Source organism: Natator depressus, chromosome 3 (genome assembly GCF_965152275.1).
Source record: "Natator depressus isolate rNatDep1 chromosome 3, rNatDep2.hap1, whole genome shotgun sequence".
Lineage (NCBI taxonomy): Eukaryota > Metazoa > Chordata > Testudines > Cheloniidae > Natator > Natator depressus.
Window position 1 is genome coordinate 8560751 of NC_134236.1, and position 25977 is coordinate 8586727.

General features: G+C 50.8%; 2 protein-coding genes across 8 annotated transcripts in view; one reads left to right on the top strand and one right to left on the bottom strand.

Moving 5' to 3' along the window:
* The window catches only part of ADCY3 (adenylate cyclase 3), an 88901-nt gene extending 79511 nt beyond the window's left edge, over positions 1 to 9390 (top strand). For all 4 annotated transcript variants that reach the window (XM_074947379.1, XM_074947381.1, XM_074947377.1 and 1 more), the window contains exons 13-20: positions 552 to 811; positions 1414 to 1495; positions 2392 to 2550; positions 4779 to 4925; positions 6398 to 6517; positions 6700 to 6826; positions 8367 to 8491; positions 9191 to 9390. In XM_074947379.1, coding sequence (XP_074803480.1) covers positions 552 to 811; positions 1414 to 1495; positions 2392 to 2550; positions 4779 to 4925; positions 6398 to 6517; positions 6700 to 6826; positions 8367 to 8491; positions 9191 to 9373 — 1203 coding nt within the window. In that variant the 3' untranslated portion in view covers positions 9374 to 9390. The remainder of the gene's footprint in view (positions 1 to 551; positions 812 to 1413; positions 1496 to 2391; positions 2551 to 4778; positions 4926 to 6397; positions 6518 to 6699; positions 6827 to 8366; positions 8492 to 9190) is intronic.
* Positions 9391 to 10124: 734 nt separating this feature from the next.
* Positions 10125 to 25855, bottom strand: CENPO (centromere protein O). 4 transcript variants are annotated; one of them, XM_074947385.1, is made up of 9 exons: positions 25602 to 25694; positions 24262 to 24422; positions 21600 to 21769; positions 21050 to 21179; positions 19767 to 20026; positions 18279 to 18450; positions 15357 to 15480; positions 13718 to 13798; positions 10125 to 10246 (listed from the first exon to the last, which is right to left on the bottom strand). In XM_074947385.1, the coding sequence occupies exons 2-8, from the start codon at positions 24290 to 24292 to the stop codon at positions 13768 to 13770; spliced, it is 918 nt and encodes a 305-aa protein (XP_074803486.1). In that variant the 5' UTR covers positions 24293 to 24422; positions 25602 to 25694; the 3' UTR covers positions 10125 to 10246; positions 13718 to 13767. The 4 variants fall into 4 exon arrangements, with proteins under 4 accessions (XP_074803486.1, XP_074803484.1, XP_074803485.1 ...); XM_074947383.1 differs by lacking the exons at positions 13718 to 13798; positions 25602 to 25694 and adding an exon at positions 25715 to 25855 and having other exon boundaries at positions 10137 to 10246; XM_074947384.1 differs by lacking the exon at positions 13718 to 13798 and having other exon boundaries at positions 10137 to 10246; positions 15357 to 15477.
* Between the last annotated feature and the right edge of the window lie 122 nt (positions 25856 to 25977).

A 25977-nucleotide genomic window follows, 5' to 3' on the forward strand; every position in this document is an offset into this window, starting at 1 on the left:
GTGACCATGGGTGGGTTTCTGCCTGGGGAAGGCTCTGTCGTGTTTGGCTAGGTTTCCTATAGCACCTGGCCATCTGTGCGGCACGGACAGTCCCTGTTGTGTTTGGGCACCATACTGAATTTTACATGGTAACCAGCAGTGGAGCCTTTCACCCCTGAGTCGCTGGTTCAAAGCGAGCCCAGATCAGTGAAAACCACAAGCCCTTACCCTCGGAGAGCTGCGTGAAAGCCTGGAGAAGTGGGAGTCCAGTGCGTGGTGGCCCAGGTAGCCACATCACAAGGAAAGCCACCTCCTCTGGAACTAATGTGCTGACAAGGCCTGCATGGCCCATGCAGCTCAGCTGCCCTCTCTGACCTCTCCAGCCCAGGGTCTGAGGCAAGGCGGAGTGGGCCGCTGCCGGCAGGGAGCGCTAAACGCCATTACTCAGTTCATACTCAGGGCACTGACTTTGAGGAGACCTGGGACTTCAGGCTTGGGCCACTCCGATCCAGTCTGGCCATTGGTACGTAACAGCCTGCAGCCCCTCACCCGTCTCTCTGCCGCCCCCACAGCTCAGCTGCCTGCAGTTCTACTCCAGCACCAGCAACAGCACTGCGGGGACCCTGCTGGCGGGGGGCTGCGTGGAGGACCCCAAGTATTACAGCTTCATTGCCGTGCTGGCCCTCATCGCCAGCATCATGCTGGTGCAGGTCAGCCACATGGTCAAGCTCACCCTGATGGTCATGATCACCGGGGCCGTGGGTGTGGTCAACATCTATGCCTGGCAGCAGATCTTCGACGAGTACGATAAGGAACGCTTCCAGGAGAACGTGTAAGGGCATTGGGCGTGGCGGGCATAGAGGGACCGGCCAGCGCTCCAGGAGCAATGTAGGACTGTTCCCTATTATGGTCCTGGTTTGGTCCAGTTTCAGCCCTTCTACCCCTCCCCTGGGGAGACCATTCCACAGCCCAGAGTGGGGAGACGTTTCCTCCCTGTCCAGTCTGCCCCCTTCTGCACCGATCCATCCCCTCTCTCCCAGTTCTTCTGCCCGTGTCGCACCCTAAACAATCCCCTCTCCCTAATGCAAACACACGGCCGTGGCTGCTTAATTGCTTTGGGGGGAGGGGAGTAGCTGTAACCCTTGGGTGCTCCCAGCTGGTCCAAAGGCAGCTGTTCTCAGCTGATGGCCGAACGGGACAAGAACTTTCATCAAGTGGCTGTTTGGGTTGTCCCTGTCAGGCCTCTCATGGAGCTGCCCCTGCATCCTTCCAGCAGGGGCTAGCAGGACGAGGGAAAGCCCCTTGAAGGTCTTCAAAGCCCTCATGTGATCGCTGGGTGCTGGCCTGGGTGTAAGGATATGCTGGCTGCCATGGAATGGGAGGCAACCCAGCCATGGTGGGATGAACATGGCTCATTCATCTCTCCTTTGGCAGGTCCGCCCTGGTCCCCTCCAAGTACTCCATGACAGTGATGGTCTTCATCATGATGCTCAGCTTCTACTACTTCTCTCGCCATGTGAGTGATCTGTCCAGCTCCCCTTCCTTTTCCATCCTCACCCTCCTGGGATCCCTGGAGTTCTCCTGGCACAGCCACCAACAGGGCATTGGAGGACACAGCCACCTTCCCCTGCACTGCCCCACTGGAGGGCATTTTCACCCTGTCCCATGCAGAGCCCCCTCTCTCTCTGTTCTGGAGTTCTCCTACATGCATCCCTCCCCTTCCAAGTCGCTTGTGTCTCTGCCTCTCTCTCTTCCATCTCTGCCCTCCCTTCTCCTTTGCGGTTTCTCTTGGTTCCTTGTCTCACTTGGTCCTAGCCCTTCTCTAGCTCCCTGCAACCCAGCGCTGAGCTGGAAGGGTTTGGCTAGGTTTCCCTCCCCCACCTCCTTATACCCCCCGTACCTGCATTTCCCTCTCTCCTGTCCCTTTGTTCTCTCTCTCTCTTTCTCTCACACTGCCCTGCCCTCTTGCTGGAGCCGTGAGTGGCCCAAAGATCCATCAGGAGCCACGCCCATCTGTTTTGTGCCTAGCTGCTGGAGACCATCTTTGGATGGCTCTTGGATGGTGTAGCATTCTCTGAAAGGGCTACCTTTGCACAGCAGCCAGGAAGCCCATAGCCTGCTGACCTGGAAAGCTCCCACCTGTGGGTGTTGGAGTGACTGCGTCACCACAGTGAAAAGCTCGGTGCAAGGGAGACGGGGGCAGGGCAGTGAGAGGCAGTGGTGTTGAGTGGTTAGAGCAGAGAACTGGGTGGCGGGACTCTTGTGTTCCGTTCCCGGCTCTGCCACAGACATGCCCGCGGTACTGTAAGCGGGTCCTGCCCCAGCCCTGCGCGTCAGTGAGCCCATGGGGAGGTCACTGTGTCCGAAGCACTGTAAGGCCCTGTCTGACTGCAGCACTTGCCCCTCCTGCAGGTGGAGAAGCTGGCCAGGACGTTGTTCCTGTGGAAGATCGATGTCCATGACCAGAAGGAGCGGGTGTACGAGATGAGGCGCTGGAACGAGGCTCTGGTCACCAATATGTTGCCGGAGCATGTGGCCCGGCATTTCCTGGGCTCTAAGAAACGGGACGAGGTGAGAACGGGCGAGCCAGACACTGTGACATGGGGAGAGCTGAAGTTTCCAGTCTCCTTCCATTGGCCTCCCAGCCCAAGCCAGAGAATCCTAGAAATCAGAGATGGAAGGAAACTTACCTAGGCCCCGCACTCAGAGCCAGTGCTAGGGCATTCCCTGCACATCTGCCTCTGCAGCTTGCCCCAGCTGTGATGGCTGCCTGCTGTCCAGCCTTCCCTGCTCCATGCGGGTGAAGGACCCAGTCTCTGGTCATGCCGGATCCGTGGAGGCGTCTCACAGAGTGGTGAACTCAGCCTGAATGAGCAATGTGGGGCTCACAGGAGTGCCTCCTTCTCCTGCCAGCTGTGGAAGCAGCGGGGTAAGGAGTGCCAGCCACCCTGTATTGGAGGAGAGGGGAGGGAAAGGTGCACAGAAATGAGGGATCGAAAAAGCCGGTGCGGTGACCTGGTCCAGCTTCTCCTCCAAATCGCCCCCACATCAGCAGGAGTCGGGCTGGGCGGGCTGGAGAACGAGAAGCTGCCTGAGGGGTTCCTGTGTTGCCCAATGGAGTGGGCACTGGGCTAGGGGAATGACTCTCCCGCGCACGCTCTAAAACCAGTGTGGCCACAGTGCCCTGGGCGGCTGCCTGAGCACAGCCCCGGCTGAGATCCGAGGGCCGCCGTCGCGGCCACCCTGCTAATGTCAGTGCGCTAGCTCAACCTGAGCTGGGCATCACACCTCCCAGCTGCCGTGTAGACGGACCTCAACTCTCAACCCCAACCCTGGGGGCTAAAGCCAGCCCTGCCACTGATCTCGTGGGGGACCTCGGGCAAGTCCCTTAATCTCGCTGGGCCTCAGTTCTGGAAAGTAGGGATGAGACTTACCTACCTCCCGGGGAGCTGTGAGGATAAATCGATTAATGACTGCGTGCGAGGAGGGCCGGAGAAGCCCCTTAGCGCGTTGGATCATACGGGCAGATCGAGAGGAGCGGCTGGGGTCTGTGCCCCAGTTTTAAAAAGCTGGGTGCCCTTCCTGGTGAAGTCAGCTCCACCCCATTCACTACAGCTCTCTTCACCGTGAGACCAAAACCAGCCCCCCACCAGGAGAAATGGGGAGAGGAGGGGTCTCCCAAGGGCCAGAGCTGACACCTCCTGTGCGGAGTGGGGTGGATGCCATTTTCTGACGCGCTTCTAAGGGCAAAACTGAACCTCTCTTGGCCTCCATGTGGCCAGCTGTAAAAAAAACAGGCACTGATGCCTTCCCCACAGGGGTTTGTGAGGGGCCTGAGATCTGTATGTGAGTGATGTTATGGGGGCACCCAGGCTGCCCCCCGGGATCCCTTCACTAACCCTTGTGCTCTGCCCAGCCAGCCCTGTGGAATGCTGACCGGTAGGTTAGATAGGGAGTGCCCACTGCTGTTACTCAGCCCCACCCAATGGGCTTTGGGAGGAAATTGGGCGCATAGGTGAGTTTGTGGCTCAGTGGAGCCAGGGGAGCTCACAGGGTGACCAAGCTGGGAGGAGTTTTGTCAGGGGCTCTTTGGGACTGTCTACGCTGCAGTTAAACACTCGCAGCTGGCCCATGTCAGCTGACGTGGGCTCATGCTAAAGGGTGGCTTAATTGCAGGGTAGCTGTTCTGGCTCGGGTGGGAGCCTGAGTGCTGGGATACCCCCCCTCCCCAACCTCTTGTGGGGTCCCAGAGCCCAGGCCGTAGCCCGAGAGAGCTGACACGAGCCATCCGCAGGTGTTTAACTGCAGTGTGTAGCCATACCCTTCAATGTGCTAGAGCCGGGGGGTCTCAAACTTTTGTACTGGTGACCCCCTTTCCCATAGCACGCCTCTGAGTGCGACCCACCCTTATAAATTAAAAACACTTTTTTATATAGTTAACACCATTATAAATGCTGGAGGCAAAGCAGGGTTTGGGGTGGAGGCTGACAGCTCGCGACCAACCCCCCCCCACCATGTAATAACCTCACGACCCCCGAGGGGGGCCCGACCCCCACTTTGAGAACCCCTGTGCTAGAGCGACTAGGGCTGCAGGTTTAATAAGGAGCCGGGTAGCAGAAGCAGTTGCATTGTACAGAACTAGTGAGCCCAGTAGCTGGCTTGGGCTGCCCTAGAATAATAAGCGGGTTGGCTCCGTGGCATCTCTGGGTGTCCTCCCCCGGCTGGGTACAGCTAATATAGTGCAATACACGAGAGTGCACTGCAGGCCTGATTGACAGGCCTGCTTCCTGGTCCCGCAGGAGCTGTACAGCCATTCGTACGACGAAATTGGCGTCATGTTTGCCTCCCTCCCAAACTTTGCTGACTTCTACACGGAGGAGAGTATCAACAACGGCGGGATCGAGTGCCTGCGCTTCCTCAACGAGATCATCTCGGACTTCGACGCGGTGAGTCCAGCCTGGACGCCAGCCTTCCCCAATGCCAGTCGGACGCTGGCCCTTCAAGGGAACACTTGGGAGGGTGTGGTCTGGAAGTGAAACGTAGGCCACCCCACTGGCATACAGAGCTCTTTCCTGGCCAAGCTGAGCAACTGTCTCTCGCTGTGGGGTCCCCTTGCTGAGACTGCTACTGGATGGGACTGTAAGCAGCCTTAGTTTGGGGCCAGCGCCTTCCCATTGCCAGCTGTCCAGATGTGCATTCCCTACCGCTGCCCAGCCCATCTGGAACCAAGCTTCACGCCCTGGAGACTACAGATCCCAGCATGCAATGCTGCACCAGGTTCTGAGCAGCCTCCCCTTGGTTTCAGAGAGAGCAGGGCATGCTGGGCCGTGTGGTATCCTTGAGCTGCCTGGCCAGAGTCAAGGGGAGGGTAACTGTGCTCCCAGTGTAGAGCTCAACTGGCTGCAGGATGCGTTCTGGCCTCTCCAAAAGAAGCCTGCAGCCAGGGCATCAGTAGATACAATGAGCCAGCGAATCTGCTAACCAGCCACCAGGTGTCACTGTTGTTTTAAATACAGTCGAACCTGAGCGTTCGGCACAGCTGGGGAAGGGAGGTGGTTCATAAGTCTGAAATGTTGGTAGCTCTGAACAAAACGTTGTGGTTCTCGCACACGTTCACAACCGAACATTGACTGAATACAGCTTTCAAACTGTACTGTGCAGAAGAATAAGGAAAAGTTATTTACTTGTTCCCGTAATATAAGAACTAGGGGCCACCAAATGAAACTAACGGGCAGCAGGTTTAAAACAAATAAAAGGAAGTTCTTCTTCACACAGCGCACAGTCAACCTGTGGAACTCCTTGCCTGAGGAGGTGGTGAAGGCTAGGACTATAACAGGGTTTAAAAGAGAACTGGATAAATTCATGGAGGCTAAGTCCATTAATGGCCATCAACCAGGATGGGTAAGGAATGGTGTCCCTAGCCTCTGTTTGTCAGAGGGTGGAGATGGATGGCAGGAGAGAGATCACTGATCATTACCTGTTGGGTTCACTCCCTCTGGGGCACCTGGCATTAGGCCACTGTCGGCAGACAGGATTCTGAGCTGCATGGCCCTTTGGTCTGACCCCGTATGGCCGTTCTTATATTCTTAAGAAAAATGCTGCTTTTACCTATCTTAATTTAAACGAAACAAGCACAGAGTTTCCTTACCTTGACAAATCTTTTTTTGTTAGTCGTTTATGTTTAACACAGCACTGTACTGTAGTTGCCTTTTGTTTGTCTCTGCTGCTGCCTGACTGCATACTTCTGGTTCCAAATGCGGTGTGTGGTTCACCGGCCAGTTCGTAACTCTGAGCTTCAACTGTAACTACAGCTAATTCTGGCCGGACACAAGTTCCTGTAACCTCACCATTCACCAGCATTTGAGCTGTTTTTCCAGCCACCTCCTTTGTTTGTGGCTTTGTCTCCTGTATCTCACAGCTCCTGGATGATCCCCAGTTCCGGTGCATCACCAAGATTAAAACTATTGGAAGCACCTACATGGCTGCTTCTGGAGTGACCCCTGATGTCAATACCAATGGCTACAACACCACCATAAAGGTACAGGGACAGCAAAGAGAGGGAGGTTGGGGAGGAGGTGAATTGAGCTGTCTGAGAACTCAGGCCTGATGGGGAAGGATGGAGAAAGGGGAATGGGACAGGCTGATCATTGCCTCCTGGGGTGTGGGAGGGTCTTTTTACCTCCCTCAACCTCTGCCCTTGGCTTTGCATTGCCCTTGCAGAAAGAGGAGCTCTCGGAGAAGGAGCGTTGGCAACACTTAGCTGATTTGGCCGACTTTGCCTTAGCCATGAAAGTGACCCTGATGAACATTAACTACCAGTCCTTCAACAACTTCATGCTCCGAATAGGCAAGTGCTGCGCCCTGGGAATGACTGGAGTCTGCTGATTGGGTGGGAGATTGGATGGGGGTAGCCACACTCCAGCACTCTGAGACCAACCAGCCCAGCAAGCAGAGAAGGGCTTCAACTCCGATCCCTGCACGCGGAGCACTGAGCTGTCACTGAAATATCTGTGTCTTGTTTTCTTTCATTTGTGAATTCCTTTAGGGCAAGGCCTTTAGTTTGTCCCATTACTCTCCAAGCCCCTTTCCAGGTGAGCAGAGACATGGTAGAGTGACTATCAAGCAGATTATTTATTGTGGCTGCTGGCCATAGACAGACTCTGTGGTTCTCCCTAGCTCCCAGACTGGCTTGTGTCAGCACCCAGGGTCTCCTTAAGGCCTGACCTGGACTATGCAGCCGTAGAATGGATTGCTGAGCACTCTATGCTGGCGTGGCAGCAATGCTATCCTGTGATTAGAGTAGGGAGCCAGAGACACTCGAGTTTTAATCCCAGCCCTGAGTGTGACTTGCTGTGAGGCTGCGGACACGTTGCTCCCCTTTCGGGGCCTCGGTTTCCCCGTACGGCGCTGCTAATACATAGCTATATCTCAGGAGTGGGAGAAGGATGAATTGTTTGCACAGAGCTGTGAAGCACTAAGTGGTAGCATTCATAGCAGCATGAAATGGAAGAACCTTGGTAAAGGGCCCAGCCCCTTTTAGGGCAGGGTGTAGGCCCCACCAGAGCACGTCTCCAGTGGCATCCACTGTTCCCAGGAACAGACATTGTTCCACAGATCAGCCATCAACATGTTTCTCCGTGGCCTGAGTGCAGCATCGGGTATGAGAACCCCGAACCCCTATTGGCTGCTGAAACATTTACAGAGCTGATCCCAGCCCCGTAGCACCACTACGTGTCAGTTGTCAATAAGACTTAATATATTTATTTTAAAGCAACTATTACATAGCAGGGGAAAGCAGGGATTAACGAAGATGCAGCCATCAGCGCTGGGCTGGTTACCGCCAGGAATCTTACCATGAGCATGGCAGGAGCTCAGGGAGAGTTGCTGGCCCCAGCCCTCTGGTGGTAGCGCTGGGGGCTTGTAGCTGAAAAGTAGGGGACCAGTAGCATGGGGAGAGGGAGCAGATAGGGGCTGGAGAAAGGATCGTCACAGCAGGGCTCCTGCTGGAGGCTGGAACGCTACTTGCAACTTCAGCCAAACGCTGCTTTTTAGAAAAACTTCTAGGGGGACCCTCACTTAAATGCAACAACTTAAAGTACGTGCACCATTGCGGTGTGTGCTGGCACCACAGGTGTGTACTAGGGCTGTGGGTGCATGATGTGTGTGTGCATGTGTGAGAGAGAGAGATGGCACCATGCGTGTGATAGTGCCATGGGTACTGTGTACCTGCAATATGTATTGTGGATGATGCTGGGGTGCCGCCTATGACATGTGTGGGTGCCCTGTATGTTTGTGCATTTGTGTTCCTCTGCACCCAGGGCAAGGGCTCCCGCCCCACTACAGGACCCAGGTAGTAAAGTCAGGTTGTCCTTATGCCCGATTTCCAGGCATGAATAAAGGGGCGGTGCTGGCAGGAGTGATCGGTGCCCGCAAACCACACTATGACATTTGGGGGAACACGGTGAATGTGGCCAGCAGGATGGAGTCAACAGGCGTGATGGGGAACATCCAGGTGGGTGAGCACATCCCCCTCAGAAACGCCAGGCATGACCTGTTTCAGTTCAGATGAAAGTTGTGAGCTAGTGAAAATAGGAGGGTGGAATGGAAATGCTTAGGTAACCTTAACCACAGCACCGATAGACACTGAGAAAGGGACAGCCCCGAGGAGACAGCAATTGCAGTTTGACCGACAGGGTGGTGTGACGTATCAGAGCAAGAGTGAGTGCATGTAGCTCTGGAGACAGGGGAGCTAACTGACAGAGCCAGGTTTGGAGAATGAGGTCACCTGACTGGTGGAGGCTGTTCCAGGCCTAGGGGCCAGTGCAAAAACGAGGACGCAAGCTGCGAGTGATGGGAGGGAGGAGAGACTGGGCAGAGGGAAAGGCATGGTTGCGTGAAGGAGCACAGAGGGAGACAGAAAATCAGATGTAGGGATTCCTATGTCAACCATTACACTTGGGGAGTGCGGGACAGGAGCTCTGGAACTGTTCCTGGGTCTGCTATGCCATGAAGTCACTGAACCTCTCAGATGACTCTCTGCAGCAAAGTGCCAGCTGGTCCTTGAATGAAAGGGGTGATGTAAATGCTTCATGCCTGGGGTAGAGGGCGAGGAGTTATAATGGGAAGATGCGCGTGAAGGGATGTGACAGCCCTTAGCAAGGGCACTGCCCAGTAAACGCAGCTGCGCGGTCGTGTCTGCTCATCTGTGCAGGTGGTGGAGGAGACCCATCTTGTCCTGAAGGAGTACGGGTTCCGCTTTATGCGCCGGGGGACCATCTACGTCAAAGGCAAAGGGGAGTTGCTGACTTTCTTCCTGAAGGGCCGGGAGAAGCAGGGCTCTTTCGTCAATGGCTCCTCAGTGACTCTTCCGCACCAGGTGGTCGACAGCTCATGATGGAGCTGGGCTCCATACTCCCACTAGCGAATGAAGTCCAGTGCCTCCCACTGGCGAGAGACAAGCAGCTTTGAGTGCCCAGCGCTCTAGAAATGAGACTGATAGTAACATCTTTCAACCTAATGTCTAGATTTAAGAGAAACCAACCCCTGGCCTGCTCCTTTTTTCCTGGAGGTTTATCTTAGAGGGGTCTGCTTGACTTCAGCTCCCCATCTGCAGCTTAGCAGAAGGGAGATAGGGGAGGGACTGATCCGATCCCCCTACAGCTCACACACACACACACACACACACACACCCACCACTGTGCTGGTGTGGGTCTGACTGTTCGGAAGCCTCACGCAGCATTTCAGGAGCACTCCCAATTGCAGTAGGCTCCTGTGTACCCTGTTAGTGTAATCGAGAGAGGCAGGTGGCTTGGATTTAATTTAGTGCCACAGACCCAGCCTCCACTTAGTGTTTGTTGCTAAGAGATAAAAACTCAGGGTGGGTGGTCAGAGGAAAAATCTCTGGTGTGCGCCAGGAGAGCTAAAACAGGAGCACTTGGGCTTTCTGTTAGTTCACACGATGCTCATCCTTGCCCTATGCCACCGTAGCTAGGAGATCAGAGAGAGTGCAATATTTCCTTTGACTTGGAGGTGAAGAAATAAAAACCAATGTTGTGTATTTCAAATATATAAATATATATATATAAAAAGATACAGATTGACATTTATATTTTTAATTGTGTCTGTTAGACTATTTGCGGATTTCTCTTTCCGATACTGCCTTGCACTCCGCTCGCTGCTGTCGTCACCTTTGCTATCGCTTTAAGGACGAGATGGACAGGTATTGGCAAAGAACAAGACTGTTTTATTAAAGCCTTCATCCAATATTCTGTTTGAAAACAAAAGCAGTGTAATTATTTCTCTAGATTCTTGAATAGAACAAGTTGAATTTAAAAGACAGTGATTCTGTGTCCAGTTTGTCCTGAACACTTCCATGCTCTGGCCAAGGCTGCTGGATGGTCAAGTGCCTCATGGCCTCACCCCATGAGGGGCTCTGCGCAAACACAGCAAGGAAGGGAAAACACGTCCCCACATGAATTTCCAGGCCTGTAGTGTAAATACATTCTCTGAGCTGTGAAGCTACTAGGAGAGAGTAATACAAATCCTTAGCACGTGTATAACGCCTTTTCAGCTGGAGGTAAGCCAGCACTTCACAGCAGTGAGTATCTTTAGGCCCTTTCCAGATGTGGAAACTAAGGCAAAGAGGCCCAATTTTTAAAGGTATTCAGGGGCCTAAAGATGTGGATTGGTGCCCAGGGAGCTTTTCAGAAGTGCGTAAGGGCTTGTCTACACTTAAACACTGTGGCAGCACGGCTGACTTTCTCCTGCCGGCGTAAGTAATTCATCCCCCTGAGAAGAGGTAGCTAGGTCGATGGAAGAATTAGTCAGTTGACCTAGCACTGGCTCCATGGGGACTTAGTCCAGCTTAACTACACGGTTCAGGGGTGTGGATTTTTCACATGTGACCAATGTGGTTAAATGGACCTAATTTTCTAGTTAGACCAGAGGTAAGTGACTTGCCCCAAGCTTACTTAGCTGGAAATAAAATCCAAAGGGCTTGACTCACAGCAATCTTCTTCATCCACTGGACCAGAGCCCTTGTGGGTTTCACTGTCATGAACATCACCCAGTCCCAAATTCAGTGGTGGTGTAAATGAAGTGGTAGTTGGTCATACTCTAAATAGAGGCAGAAAAGGAGTGTAGCTTGTACAGCTTGCTTGCTCTTGGGAGTGAGGGAAACAAGTAATTTACACCCATTTGGCATGTCACCCTACTATAGGTGGGTGCAGCTTTGCTGAGCTCAGGGGGTTCTAAGTATGGCCATTTACACCAGGTCTGAATTTGGGCTTAAGAACATCAAGGCCAGTGCAGCCACAATTAAAGTGTAGGTCTCATGCACCACTGCCTTGCACTGTCACTTACAGCTGTGCAAAGTGGGTGTATACACCACCAGACCAGAGGGAGGAGGACAGTTTACTTGTTAAAGCAGATGCCTAGGAGTTGGGAAACCTGAGTTCAAGTCCCTGTTCTGTCACAGATTCCCTCTGAGACGTTGTGCAAATCACTTAGAGGATCTGGGCCTAAGGTATTTAGGCCCCTAACTCCCATTGACTTCAATGATCGGGGCCTTAGTCTTGCTGGGTATCCCTCTCCCAGCCCCAAAACAGAGATATAGTACTGGCCGATCTCAAAGGGGGTGGTGGTGGTGGTTCTGAGGATAAATAAAGTGTGTGAGGTGCTTAGGTAATGGGGAACTGTGTAGTACCTAAAATGGGGTTACATAAACAGGTAGAGCAAGGCCCCAGCCCTCAGATCACTTCTACAGGCTCCAGCCACTTGTTTTCCCATCTCCAAAAGGGCCAGCAAACTTTGCAGAGCCTTGGCTTTCTCCCCTGCCACTCTTTCTTCCCAAATCTGCCTCCACTAGTTCACCCTTGGGAAGAAGGAAAGGTTTCCTCTGAGACTGAGGTTCATACCGCAGACTCAGGCAGTAGGATGGCTCACAAGGGTTGGGAAGAGCTGCTCAAGAACATTTGTTCCTGCATGGTTCCCACATTGCAGGCTGAAGTGGCCTTGGAGAGCCTTGGTCACATTGTCCTAGACCCACCGCCTTGGTGGTCCCAGCAGCTTCTACAGCTGTCTTCATTGAAAAGAGCCTGTAAAGCTGCTGGAAACAAGGAGGGACTAATGTAGCTCCCTCTCAAATGGGCTACTGTGAAGAAAAGGAAACAGGAACCAGCAACTACCAAGGAACATCTAGGGGAAAAACTAACATAGTAGCATCATCTAGGGACTAAGGGGAGCAGAAGATGAGATAGCTGGGCAGTGGATGTTGGGGAGAAGGGCAAGAACATACGTGTAAGGGACAAGGATGAGAAGGGGAACAGGCATCACAGAAACATGAGCAGGGAAGCGAGAGGAATAAAAGAATGGAGAGCAATTAATATTTCCAAGCAAGGCAAAACACTCATAGCATTGGAGACAGTTAAATGAATTAGAGACATTACCTGGCAAAGTAATCACAGTAGATGCCAGAGGGATATGATGGCACCAGTAGTGTTCAGAAGGAAACTTTCCTTAGGTTTAGTCCCCCGTCCCCCTTGGAAAAGTTTGAGCCCCTGTGCTATGCAATTCAAACACACACAGGAACAGACTGCGTAGGTCTCCCTCAGTGCTAGAAACAAACAGCCTCTGCTACTCCTGTTGCCTGTGGGTATGTCTACAGTGTAGTGGTGTAGACAATCAGGCTTGGGCTGGTGCCTGGGCTCTAGGACCCTGTGAAGTGAGGGTCCCAGAGCTCGGGCTGCCAATTTTCTACGTCGCAATTAAACAGCCCCTTAGCCCAAGTCAGCAGGCCCAGGCCAGCGCCAGGTGACTAATTGCAGTGTAGACATACACCAGCAGCATTTTTATCATGCTAATGGTCTGACCTCTGTGTTCCATCTAGGTTCTTACAGCGCACCCCTCCTGTTGGCATGCAAGAGCCTGCTTGCTCTTGTCTGAGGGCTGTCTGAGATCCTGAAAGATCAGGCTTTCTGCACTTTCCTTTAAGTGACATCCCTAGCTTTCTGCTAATAGGTCAAAGACCCCTGTAGAATAAGTGGGGGAGAGGGGTGCAATTTGACTGGCTGGTTTTCCTGCCTGTTGCTACCTCAAGAACTGTGCTGACTGAGTCACAGAAAAATGCACATGCAAGACAATAAATGGTTTGTTGTTTCTGTAGTGTCACCTCATGTATGGCTGCTCCTGGACTCCTCAGCCCATAGTACCTTTCATTACTTATACCATGAATATAAACACCAAGGAGAAAGCAAAATTATGTAGTGTCACACAACGAGAAACAGGAAGGAAGTAAGGCTATTGGGCAAACTTGTTCACACTAAGATCCATTAACTCGTGAAAAGGTCTGAGTGAAATGGGTGAAGCTTTGTTTCGGTCATTTACAATTACACAAACTGGAAATCAGGCTCCACGGAACACTCAAACTGGCTAAGGGTGTGTGAGCAGTGGACTAGAAGACCTCATTTGCAGTTCTAATACTGGCAGTTTCTGAAAACTAATTTATCTGAAACAGAAGGTCAGTAAGTTCCTTTTCTGATGACTTTTGCCACAGGTAATATAACATTAGTAATTATCTGAGATTGTTAATCAACCAGGCTTCAGCAGGAACCCAGTCCCTCTATTCTCTGTAATTAATACATTACACTTTTCAGTTTAATAATTGTTACTTCCAAGCTAGAGGAGGTTTTTGTGAAGTTAAAACTAAAAATCTTTAGGAAATAATGTTCATTTGTAATACCTGTACAGGATCAGTGTAATCTGTGCCCAGAGACAAGGGGCTGCAGAGGGTCACAGGTGTAGATTTGAGGGCTCCTCTTCCCTATAACATATGGTTAGGTGGACAGGTCATTTCATTCTCACAAGAGGAAGAGAGAAATCCCCCCTTAACCTATCGCTCCCCACGGATATGCTCCTGCATGCTCTGCAGAAATAGAATGGTATTTGCTTGTGTCAAAGCCACACACACACAATCTGCACACCTAGTCAGCGGCAGATGCCACTGCAGCGGCAGAGGAAGCAGTAATGGCATTGCAACGGGCAAAGGAAGAAACTGCCTTTCACCATTCTAAAAAATGATGGAGGATGCTAGCTGTTATGAACAAACACATTTTCAGACAGGAATCTAGTTAGAGGCCGTACATTATGCAACAGCAACCTGCAGGAATTTTCTGCAACCATCTGCTCAGTTCTTTCATAAATCTTCATGAGCACCCTCCCCAAATTAACGCTGAACATTAGAGGCATAGTCTTCCACTCAGAAATGATGCAGCTGTAATAAAATAAATCTCAGCCAATGTGCCATAGAACTTCAGGTTGCAATTTAAAACGATGGTCAGGTTAAATTTGGACTCCTAAACTATCTTCAAGAGTTTTAATAAACTATTTTTAAAATTCCTCTGGAACAAACCAAAATAAATCAAACATTTCCCTGCTGCATTTGCAACCCCTGCGGCACTGGGCTGGTACATGGGAAGTGGGAAGAAGAATTGCCTAGTCAAATATCACTCATCAGGCTTGAGAGAAATAATTGCCCACCATCATAGTGAAAAGTAAATTAGATTTTTAAGATTCTTGCAGTTTTAATCATGAGGCATATTTAGTAACAAGTTAAAAAGCGAAAGTGCCATTAATAATGAATTTGTAGTCAAACCCGTAGTCTAGCTCACAGAGGGTAAGAGCTCTCGTCACAAAATGCACTATCACAGTCGGCACTAACGGCTAACATCGGCCCTGACCTATGCAGTAGGAACACTGCACCTATACAGAGCCCTACAGAAGTCATGGAGGTTGTCCTGCATGAATCCAGTTGCAGAATTGGAGCCTTCGTTAATAAGCTCAGCATGAGGCCTAGAACTAAACATTCCATTTGCAAAGCAACCTAGAGGAAGCTTACACCTGCTCTACACCATTTGGATACAGGGAAGACTGCAAGCCCCAGGGGTGCTTCCCTGACAGCTTTCACTAGGGCTAAGTTTTGTTACACTTTTGTGAAGTTTACCTGACAACTCTGAAAGTCTCTGGTTTACCATTCCAATGGGGAGATGGATTTCCTGTGTCTGTCTGCTGTCTAGTCTTGTGAAGTATTATGGAGCCATGATAGCAACTATCTTGTTAATCTGTCAGCAACTTGTTAGCAATTCGCCAGAGGAGAGGGGCTCTAGAAGGATATGCAGAGACCAGGCATCTAAGAGCTGCTCAAGAAGACAGTGTTCTCAGTACTATGAACTGGTTTAGCTATTCCTCAGGCATTTTCCTGAAACTCTGCTGCAGTCCAGTCTAAAAAGCATTTACACAGTAGCAACCTCCCAGGGAGCTTTGCAGCGATCAGAAAGCACTGTAAGTGCATTTGATCTGGGGACAGGGCGTTGTCTGCTTACATCGATTGATCCAGACTTTCTGCTGCTCTTTTGAAGGAATCAAAGGCTTTGTGCAGAGCTGTGTGGCAGAATAAGTTTGAATGAGCTGCTGTCTTCTCCACCAGAGAGGCAGAAACATCCCCTGCTTCAGAGAGAAACCAACAAATCAGTGTAGCTGAAAGGAACTCAGTATTACCCCTAACACAAAGCTCCTTGTTTCTGATTTCTCTCCTCCCCACCTCTGCATATGTTGGGAGTCCCATCTGGTTTCATCTGCCACCCTCCCTTCCCCCTCTGTTCCACCTTCCTTACTCTCCACTCTGTCTCCCCTGACATGCAGCTGCTCTGAGCGAGTCTCTCCCCCAGCACTGGAGAGGAAATGGCTCCAGGCCCACTTTTTCCTGGCATTGAGACAGCCATGGGTAGGGTTGCCACCTTTCAAATTGCTGGTAACTGGACCCCCAAGACCCTGCCCCTGCTCCGCCTCTTCCCCCAAGGTCCCGCCCGTCACATGCTCCTCTCCCCATCGCTGGCAGGTAGAAGAACCCCAGCTGAGCAAGATCTTTAATGACACGATACCTCCCCATAGTAACCGGACTTTTGGTTCGGGTGCCATTTAGGTTGCCAGGCCCCCTTTTCAACCAGACTTCCAGTCGAAAGCCAGGTACCTGGCAACCCTAAATGACACCTGGACACAGAAGCCAAAAATTGGACTGTCTGGGTAAAACCTGGACAGGGGGGGCAACCCTAAGCATGGCTCAGGGTGTGTAAACGGGAGGGAAGTGCCGGGGGAGCAGCTTATCTTTCAGACACTGGTGCTCAGAACGGCTGTATCTGAACTTGTTGGGCAAAGGCCACAGCTTCATCTGCAGAGGGCTGACTGGGGGGGGGGGGGGGGGGAGAGAAACAGCTTCAGGAGATCAGACTCCCTTTGGTGTTGTAAGTGGCAGAGGGGAGCAGGAGACTGAAGGTGGTGTTCCGCCCGCAGAGCTGGGCCTCAGTTCCACACCAGCTCTGCTGTTTGGCCAATGGAGCCTTCAGACAACCAGCAACTGGCTAAGAGTAGCTCGAGTTGCTCCTTTCCCCAGAGCTCTGTCTAGCCCGTCACTGGACCAGGTGCAGAGCAAAAGACTCAGAGCCCCCCATTCAGGCGGCCCAGCTGCAGGGTCCTTCTGCAAGATAATTGCTGGGGCAATATTAAAGGCGCACAAAGCCTCGCATTAACTCATTAACCCTCACTGCACCCACAGGAGGTAAGTGTTGCTACAAAGCACAGATAGGGAGCAGAAGCCACAAACTGGCTGCTTTTTAACCATGAAGTCTTTTGCCTATTCCTTGTACGTAAGCCTGCGGTACAGGGACATTCTGGGAAAGAATCCACAGAAAGCAGAATCAGAGTCAACAGGCTGCCAGACAGTGCAAACCTCGCAACTGCTCTGGATCAAGAGGAACTCCTAGATTTCTTAGACCAACCCTTAACATTTATGGCAGCCCATCACAAACCGATGGGGAGACTGTAATATGACAAGCACTATAATTTGACTATAAAACGTTTATATCATTGTAAATTTGGATAAGAGATGATTCCCCTGTCAGTCTCTTTATATCCATCTGTTTTCTCTTGTCGTATATTTGGATTGTAAGCTCTTTGCGGGCAGGGACTGTCTCTGTGCTGTGCCTGTACAGCCCCTAGCACAACAAGGTCCTGGTCCAAGACTATGATAATAGAAAAACAATTTTATGGAGGAGGGAGGACAGATTTCCTGAAGAGGTCGGGGAGGACAGGCAGACCGTTCCCAGGCACAAAGCTTTCTGTCACTATAGTTCATATTATCCCTTCATGTTTCAGGTGAGAGCCATAATCACACTGCCTATCTCCCCCTGTGCCATCACTTGCTTTCTAGTGTACTGTACAGGCCAATGCCGTCAAACTACACAGTATCAAATCTTATTCACAATGAAAGCTCTTCCTCCTTCCTCACCCAGAGAGAGAGGTTTCCCAATCCCAAGGCTTTCATAAGTGTGGAGAGAAATCATGGGATAATCTTTACTACAATGGATAAGTGGGATACTTGAGCAAGTTGTAACTATGGCTGAGAGTGCGCACACTTCTGAATTCATTATGAGCCCCTCTATCCTCCAAACTTTCCTGTTTCAGGGAATTGAGTTGTAACATGACAGGTTCCTCAATCGTTAGAATACAGGTTGATTTGGCCTGCGTGCTTGGCACAGAGCTTTATATATTCCTGTGGGAACCAGAGCAACATGTGGCCAATTCTCCATCATGTGCAATTCATAAATCAAGACTGGATGTTTTTCTAAAAACATCTGCTTTAGTTCAAGCAGGAATTAATTCAGGGAAGTTCTCTGGCCTGTGTTACACAGGAGATCAGACTACATGATCACAACGGTCCCTTCTGGCTCTATAATATATGAATATAATAATATAATCTATTAATATAATCTATGAACTACATGATCACAACGGTCCCTTCTGGCTCTATAGTCTATGAATTTTAGCATTTTTCTGCTATTTGAATTTATTCAAGGTAACAAATTAACGTGCATTTTTCTGAGACTATTTGTATGTGCACTCCTGCACACACACTTATTCCAGTCCTGGTTTCCCATACACCTCAGTCCCGGCAATGCCCCTAATGATCCAGAACCATCTTACAGCCCGGCTAAGATGGGAGCTGTAGCAAGTCTGTAAAATGTTTATAGCATGAGGCCACAACCTCTGCGGAACAAAGCTCTAGCTACATAGGAATCATGTGACTTGCTTTTCCAGAGGGCTCATTTCTTTCTTGGCCTGAAGTTCAAATAGTGAACAATAACAACATGACCCCAAACAGACTATGAAAGCCCCAATGCAGATTATTTTGCTACGGTCTTGCTTCCATACAAATGCTCTCTGATTGGACACAGATGTCCTTCTTTTACCTTTACATGTAATAATGGCCTCAGTTGGAAGACTACGGGTGAGATTGCCGTAAACCAGCTTTGCTCTGAATGGAAAGGTCTTGCTTTCTGTTTCCACATCATAATTAAAGAACAATACATTATGCAAGGAGTTTCTCTGCAAGGTTCCTTCGAGAAAGGCTGAAAAATGGTCCTGTAGGGATGAAGACAAACAGAAGCACTACACTATGAAAGGGACTCACTCAGAGAGCGGAGCTGGGATTTCTCCAATTTTGCTAAATCTTAAACACACTTAGGTCTGACAGATTTAAGGTTGGAAACATATTGTACATACCTCAAACAAAAACCTCGCAGTAAAAACATCAGAGCTGGCACACGTTTTTATTTCAAGTCAGGAAACCTGAAGTTTAGACTGCACAAAATATCTGAAATCTACCCCACCCTGTATCCTGACACATAGAACATCATCCCTATAACAGATGAGGATTGTGGCATTTGTATTCAGTAGACAGAGTGAACATGGCGGACTGTGATTTTAACAATGGTTAATATCAGCAAATGCCCTCTGCTAAAAAGATACGAAGATGTTGCAATATGGAGTATAGAGGGCAGGTGGGAGGAGGAGAGGAACATGTCTGTTCTGTGTACAAAAGGTAGAGGGAAAATATTAGAGGATCAGGGCAGTTTGGAGAAGGTACAAGTCTGAGTCTCTCAGGGATATAGATGGACTGTGTGGTGGATATGGGGTGGAACAGAGTGGAAGTTGTTTGTGGAATCTTAACTCCACATTTCCTGACTTGCACATGTTTATTTTTCTAAAGCCAATGAGTTTTGTTTTTATATATATTTTAGTTATGCATGCGAACACATTTAAGACATATTTCCATCAGTTTTCAAGTGAGTTCATATTTCATGCTATAATTAACAATGCAACACCTAAAACTGGAACCTTGAGTGCTCCTTTGCAGGACCTACGTCTTAACAGCTTCCTATACAGATTCTGACACAAACAATTCTCTGCACAATTTTCATTGCATAAAAATACCATGCAAGCTCTGATGCCCACAGGCTTTTAGGATATTTACAACCTAACAGTTTCTAAGATTTAAACAAAAGATATTATTGTGTGTGTTTAACTCTCCTCCCACCACACATACCTGGAATGCAATACTTGCTTAACATGTGTCTTCAAAGAGCTTAAATGTTAACTCATTAACCCTCTTAACACCCTGTCATGTTCTGCATTTTACTGATGTGGAAACCTAGGTAGAATGGTTTAATGACCTACTCAAGTGCATACCCAGTGACTGTCAAAAGTGGAATTAGAACTCTCAGATCCCTGGTTCTCAAGCCACACAATCTTGAGTCCTTCCCACCTCATATTTATTGTAACTTCACCCACTCCCCCAAATACATGTGGGTAGATAACCCTCTCATATCATTTATCTCCCTTTTCGTACATACAAAAGGTCAAGAATAGATTAATGTGATTGCTGGGGCCATCGGTACCTGTAACTGATCTGCCTGGTATTTCCTTCCAGCATAAGCATTCAGGTGATCAGACAACATAGCCAGGAAACATTTGATGTCGGTCTGCAAGTACTTCTTGGCTATTTGCTCCAAGGGGATGAAGATGGGGACAGAGTGGTGACGAATCTGGACTGGTTGCTGTATGAGGAGGTCGAGGTAGTAGGAGTCCAGGTAGGTGCCTTCATAAGCAGTGCTGATGCAGAAACAGACTCCTTGTTTGGTCAATTTCCCACTAATCCCTTGGGTACAAAAAGGGGTCTTTATTCAGCACCATTCTAGAACACTATTATAAGAAAGCTTTGCTAAGGGGGCATGGACAGCTCAATTTGTGTTGTTCTACATATGGAAGATACTACATACATTTAGTCCTTAGACAGGGCTCCTAAGAGGATTAAGGATTTGGAAGAATTAAGAGGCATGAACCCTGGAATCATTTTTTATAACCCTCCCCTCAGTCTTCTAGTGGGTTCAGGATTTTGTGACCAGCAGTACTCCAGATTCCCAACTTCTTCCACTGAGCTTCTGTGCTGGGTCCTGGTATCTTTCTGCTCAGCTTCCACACAGGTGCATGCACTCTAGCCTGCTATGGAGCTTGGGCTACTCCAAACCAGTCTTCCCATCATGAGAAGTCCAAACTCAGTGCTGAGTTAAAGAATGCACAGTTGAGTGGAGGAAGGCAGCATGCTCTGGCTGGCGTAGCCAAGGTCCAAGACTGATTAAACTGATACACAGTCATCCAAAAAGGTTGAGAAATGCTCCCCTAATCAGCTCATCTGCATCGTGGCAAGATTGGTTCAATAACATTTCAATTAGAGAAACTGGAAATTGTGGTGAAAGTGACGCCCATTAAAGTAGTAATTTGAAAAGGCTCAGAGACAGTTAGAAACAGTATCCTGCCCTTAGGGAAGGCTCAGCCAATGAGAATTTGTTCTGAACACAGTGTGTTAACTGAGTATCATGGAAGCCTCTAGTGGTGGATGGAGAATCCGAGGTGACAGACAAAGGGAATCAACCCTAGATGAATTAATCTCTTTCAAACTCAGTTATCTTCTAGCACCTCAACACTCTTAATGACTTATTTAAAAGCACAATAGAATCACTTTTAATAGAAAACAATCAGCTTGATAGCAAGTTCATCCTTCAAAATGACAACGCTACAAAACCAGTGGCTGGGATCAAGGCCACCTATCAGCCCCTCATACAGAAACTGACTATGGACTGCAGGGCACTAGTCAGAGCTTGCATGGATCTCAGGGCTTTACCTGTCAGATGAAAGGCTTGCAGCATGGCCTTCACATTTTCCACTTTCCATTTTAGAAGAGCTTGCCCTCCGGTCTCCGCTCCTTGGACGGACTCTACATTACTGCTGGTAGCTCCTTCCTGCCTGATGAGCTATAAAAGACAAGACATGAAAGAAAAGCCGCTCAGAAGTCACTGAAACATCAAGTATTCACTGGATGAAGGGTGGCCCAGGCTGCTGCTGGGGATTTGCTCTGCTCAGAGCAGGGCAAGACAGACTGCTTGGAATACTGTTTTGTGACAGGAGAAGAAAAAAGTTCTAGGATAGGGGCACAACAGTTTCTTTGTAAGTAGCAGGGCATGGCAGTGCTGCACCTGCTCTGTGAGCAGGACTTCAGTCTTGAGTTTTCTCAAGCCAGCAGCATGAAGTTATTTAAAAAAAAAGTGAAGGGAAAGAATAGCAGCTAGTTGTATTAGAGAAATAATATAAATAAGTCAATCACACAGTCTGGAAGGACAGAAGTCGGTCAGGGACCTTCTGCCACTTGTACGTGACAAGCACCTAATTCTTACCCCAACTTGCTGCAGGTTCACTTTGGTCTGGAGTTCATCTCTTTGGAGTCTCAGCTCCTGGATTCTTGCTCTCAGCCTGACCAAATTCTCCTGCTGCCGTTGAGTTTCTTCTTGCTTCAGTGCTAGTTTCCGTGCATGAGCTTCCAGCTTTTCCAGATGGGATAGGACCCCTGCAGGAAAGGAACAAACAGATAAATCCAGTCTGCAATTATTTATTTATATTTAGCCTGGGCAGGATTTAAAAATCTATAGACGTCAGTTATTTCAGCTGACACACTGAAATCAACGAAAAAAATCAGTAACTGTTGGAGGAAGCAACAGTTCCCTCACCACGTGCCTGCAGGGATCAGGTGTCACCAGCCCCGGAGATACATGGAGTCCTCTGCAGCCCTGCTGTCACAACCCAGCTCCTTCACTCCCATGACAGCATGGCCTCAGGGCCGGTAACACCCAATCCCTGCGGGGACCAGGTGCAGTGAATGCTGCTGTCCAAGCCCAGTGGAGCAGAGACCCCTGGCCAGGACTGAGATGATGAGGTAAAGCCCCCAGCTGTTGGAGAGGCCACACCGCTGCTGAATGGTTCCAACTCCGGACAGGAGCCATTCAGGAGAATGGCCTCCCTCATTGCTGGGGGGCTCCTCCTCCTCCTCACAGCTCTGGCCACAGGGGTCTCTGCTTTGCCCTGCCAGGACCACAGGCTTCCCCACACCTTGCACCTTCAGTGATCAGGTGTCTCCAGTGCAGAGAATCCTCTGCAGCTCTGCTGCCCCAGCCCCACTCACTCACAAGCCAGGAGTGTGGGAGCTGTCCCTGGGCAAGAACAGTACAGTAGCACTCCATGGCCAAAGGTTTGTCCTCCTCCTTGCAGTCGTGGCCGGGGCCTCTGTTCCACTGTGCCAGGACTGCAGCCTTCTTTGCGCCCTGGCATCTTGGACCTCTCAGCAGCCCCCCTGTCAGTGCTACCCTTGCCCTACCCCCCACCTTAATTTGCAGCAAATGTTTGAAAAACAAAAGTGATACTAATTGATGATAAAATCTTAAAAATAAAAATCTACGTTAACTGTCAAAATTGGGGGGGGGGGGGGGCGGGAATTGAATTCTGCCAAGCCTATGTATATTATAGTAGCACCCAGATCATGCTAGGCACTGTACTGATACATGAAGAGAGACCCTAATCATGACATACTTATATAGGTTAGGGGAAAGAGAAATAACCTACAGTTAAGGGGCTTTTTGGTCTTATGTATATGACTGAGTCCTAATTACCCCTTGATGTAGCCATTGCTAGCTGGCTAATTTCTTAATGCAATGTAGGCTAGTGCAGTGGTTTTCAAACTTTTTTTCTGGTGACCCAGTTGAACAAAATTGTTGATGCCTGCGACCCAACAGATCTGGGGATGAGAGGTTTGGGGTGTGGGAGGGGCTCAGGGCTGGGGCAGAGGGTTAGGATGCAGGGGTGGGGCCAGGAATGAGGGGTTCAGGATGTGGGAGGGGGCTCTGGGCTGGAGTGCAGGAGGGGGGTCAGGGCTCTGGGGTGGGGCCGGGGATGAGGGATTTTGGGTACAGGAAGGGGCTCCGTGTTTGGGGAGGCCTCAGGGCTGGGGAGTGGGGGTTGGGGCACGGGTTTACTTTGGGCGGCTCCCAGTGAGCAGCGCAGTGGGGGTGTAGAGGCAGGCTTCCCACCTGTCCTGGCACCACAGACCCGGAAGTGGACAGCAGCAGGTCCGGCTCCTAGGCGGAGGCGCGCAAGTGGCTCCATGTGGCTCTCGCCCACAAGCACAGCCCCCTGGCTCGCCAATGCGAGTACAGAGCCAGTGCTTGGGGCAGGGGCAGCGTGCAGAGCCCCGTGGCCCCCCTGCCTAGGAGCCAGACCTGCTGCTGGTTGCTTCCGGGGCACAGCGTGGTGTCAGAACAGGTAGGGACTAGCCTGTCTTAGCCAGGCAGCACTGCTGACAGGACTTTTAACGGCCCAGTCAGCAGTGCTGACCGGAGCCGCCGTGATCCAGTACTGGGTCGCGACCCGCAGTTTGAAAACCACTGGGCTAGTGGGTAGTGCACTGAACTGGACCTCAGGAAACACAGGCTCCCAGATCTACTGGGTGACTTTGGGCAAGTCACTTCACACCTCTGCCTCAGCTGTCCTACCTGTAAAATAGGAATAATGATCTTTACCTCCTTTGCAAAGTACTTGGAGATCTCCAGATGAAGAGTGCTACATAAAAGCTAGATTTTATTATTATGGCAGAAATGGATCTTAAGGAGTGATTTTGAATGAGGAGAGGTTTCAGAGTAGCAGCCGTGTTAGTCTGTATTCTCAAAAAGAAAAGGAGGACTTGTGGCACCTTAGAAACTAACAAATTTATTTGAGCATAAGCTTTCGTGAGCTACAGCTCACTTCATCAGATGCATTCAGTGGGGGGAAAAAAAAATAATGAATGAATGAATGCATCCAATGAAGTGAGCTGTAGCTCACGAAAGCTTATGCTCAAATAAATTTGTTAGTTTCTAAGGTGCCACAAGTACTCCTTTTCTTTTTGTGAATGAGGAGAGTATCACTTTCACCGAGCTGAAGAGCACTTTGCACTTAAGACCCAGAGTTTCTTCAGGTCATCGCTCCACATTAAAGGTGAAGGCAGCTGCGGTCTGTTCCCTAGCAACTTACCATCTCTCAGGTAAGCTGTTGCCTCTTCCATTGTCACGTCTAGTTCTTAGGCAATGGCAAAAGTACGTAGTGTGGAATGAAGGATCTTCGTGGTAGGTACTTGCCCAGCAGAATTACGCCACAAAGGCACTAGGGGCTTTGCCACCGCAAGCTTATTTGTGCTGAAAAGAAGAGATCACTTTTTACATTTTAGGTTATCTACTGAAAGAATTAGATGGTACAATGCTTTCAGCCCATGAAAATCCCTGCACCTGTGGCTTTTCTATGGCTGGGATCAAGGATGCCTCCCCCAGGGCACTGGGTATAGGTGCTGACTGTAAGGCATTAGCAGGAGCACAGACACCATGTCTCCAAGTTAATTTCTGAAGGTGCACATGGTATAAAACAATTTTAATCTATTTTCATGAGGTGTCCCATTGACTCTTCCTGCTCCTCAGACAGGGAAGGGAAGGGAAGGGAAGGGGGCGCATATGCAGAGAAGCCATTTTCACAAACAGCTGGTGCAGGAAAATACCTCAGAGCAGCCCTCACTGGAGTGACCATGTTAAAGCAAGTGGGCATGGGACCCTGGTGAGGATGAAAACACAGGACTCCTGGGTTCTGATCTCTGCCCTGGGAGGGGTTCTGGTGGTCAGGTTGGTGGGGAGGGCTGGGAGCCGGGACCCCTGGGTTCTATTCCTTGTTCAGGAAGGGGTTCTGGGCGGGGGGGCACTGGGACTCCTGGGTGCTGTCTGGGGAGGGGTTCTGGTGGCTGGGGTCAGGACCCCTGGGTTCTGGAGGTTTGGGGGCAGTAGGACTCCTGGGTTCTGTTGGGGCAGGGGGTTCTGTTTCCTGTTTTGGACGGGTTTCTGGTGGTTGGTTGCGGGGGGGGTGGGTGAGTGGGTCCGGACCCCTGGGTGCGGGCGGGCGGGCGGGAGGGGGGCGGAGGGGAGGGGTCCGGACCCCTGGGTACGGGCGGGGGCGGAGGAGAGGGGTCCGGACCCCTGGGTGCGGGCGGGGCGGGGGCGGAGGAGAGGGGTCCGGACCCCTGGGTGCGGGCGGGGCGGAGGGGAGGGGGAAGGGGGTCCGGACCCCTGGGTGTGGGCGGGGCGGAGGAGAGGGGTCCGGACCCCTGGGTGTGGGCGGGGCGGGGGCGGAGGGGAGGGGGAAGGGGGTCCGGACCCCTGGGTGCGGGCGGGGCGGGGGCGGAGGGGAGGGGTCCGGACTCCTGGGTTCTGGGGGTGGGACTCCGGGGAGGAGGGGCTCTGCGGGCCGGCGGGCGCGGGGACTGAGCCAGGCCGGACCCCGCTCTGGGGACGGGGACACCGACGCAGACCCTCCTGCCGCGGTTCAGGACTCACCCGCGAGCACCATGGAAACCGGCTACGGGTCCCGCGCTCAAACCTCCCGCGCACCGACCCCGCCCCACCGGAAATACGTCACGAAACTCCCTTTACTCTCTTTCCCAGCATACCCCGCGGCACGCTTGCCCGAAGAGGAAGTAGAGGCGCCGTGCCCAGGGTTTATTTCCGGCATGCCCGCGCTCTCGTTCCCCCGTTACCGTACGACAAGATGGCGGCGCCCGCATTGCTTTCCCAGCATAGCCTGCGTGTTGACTGAGTCCGTACTGGAAGATGGCGCTGAGCAAACCCTTTTCCCGGCATGCTCCGCGTAACCGTCATCCGGTTCCGTACATTAAGATGGCGGCGCCTAGCCTGTTTTCCCAGCATGCCGTGC

What these genes read in the sequence shown, in the direction of transcription:
- CENPO (XM_074947383.1), bottom strand. Translation starts at nt 24,292, where the DNA reads ATGGAAGAGGCAACAGCTTACCTGAGAGATG. An exon ending in AACAGCTTACCTGAGAGATG is followed by an intron (nt 21,770 to 24,261) that starts GTAAGTTGCTAG and finishes CCTTTCCTGCAG; the next exon opens with GGGTCCTATCCCATCTGGAA. An exon ending in TGAACCTGCAGCAAGTTGGG is followed by an intron (nt 21,180 to 21,599) that starts GTAAGAATTAGG and finishes TGTCTTTTATAG; the next exon opens with CTCATCAGGCAGGAAGGAGC.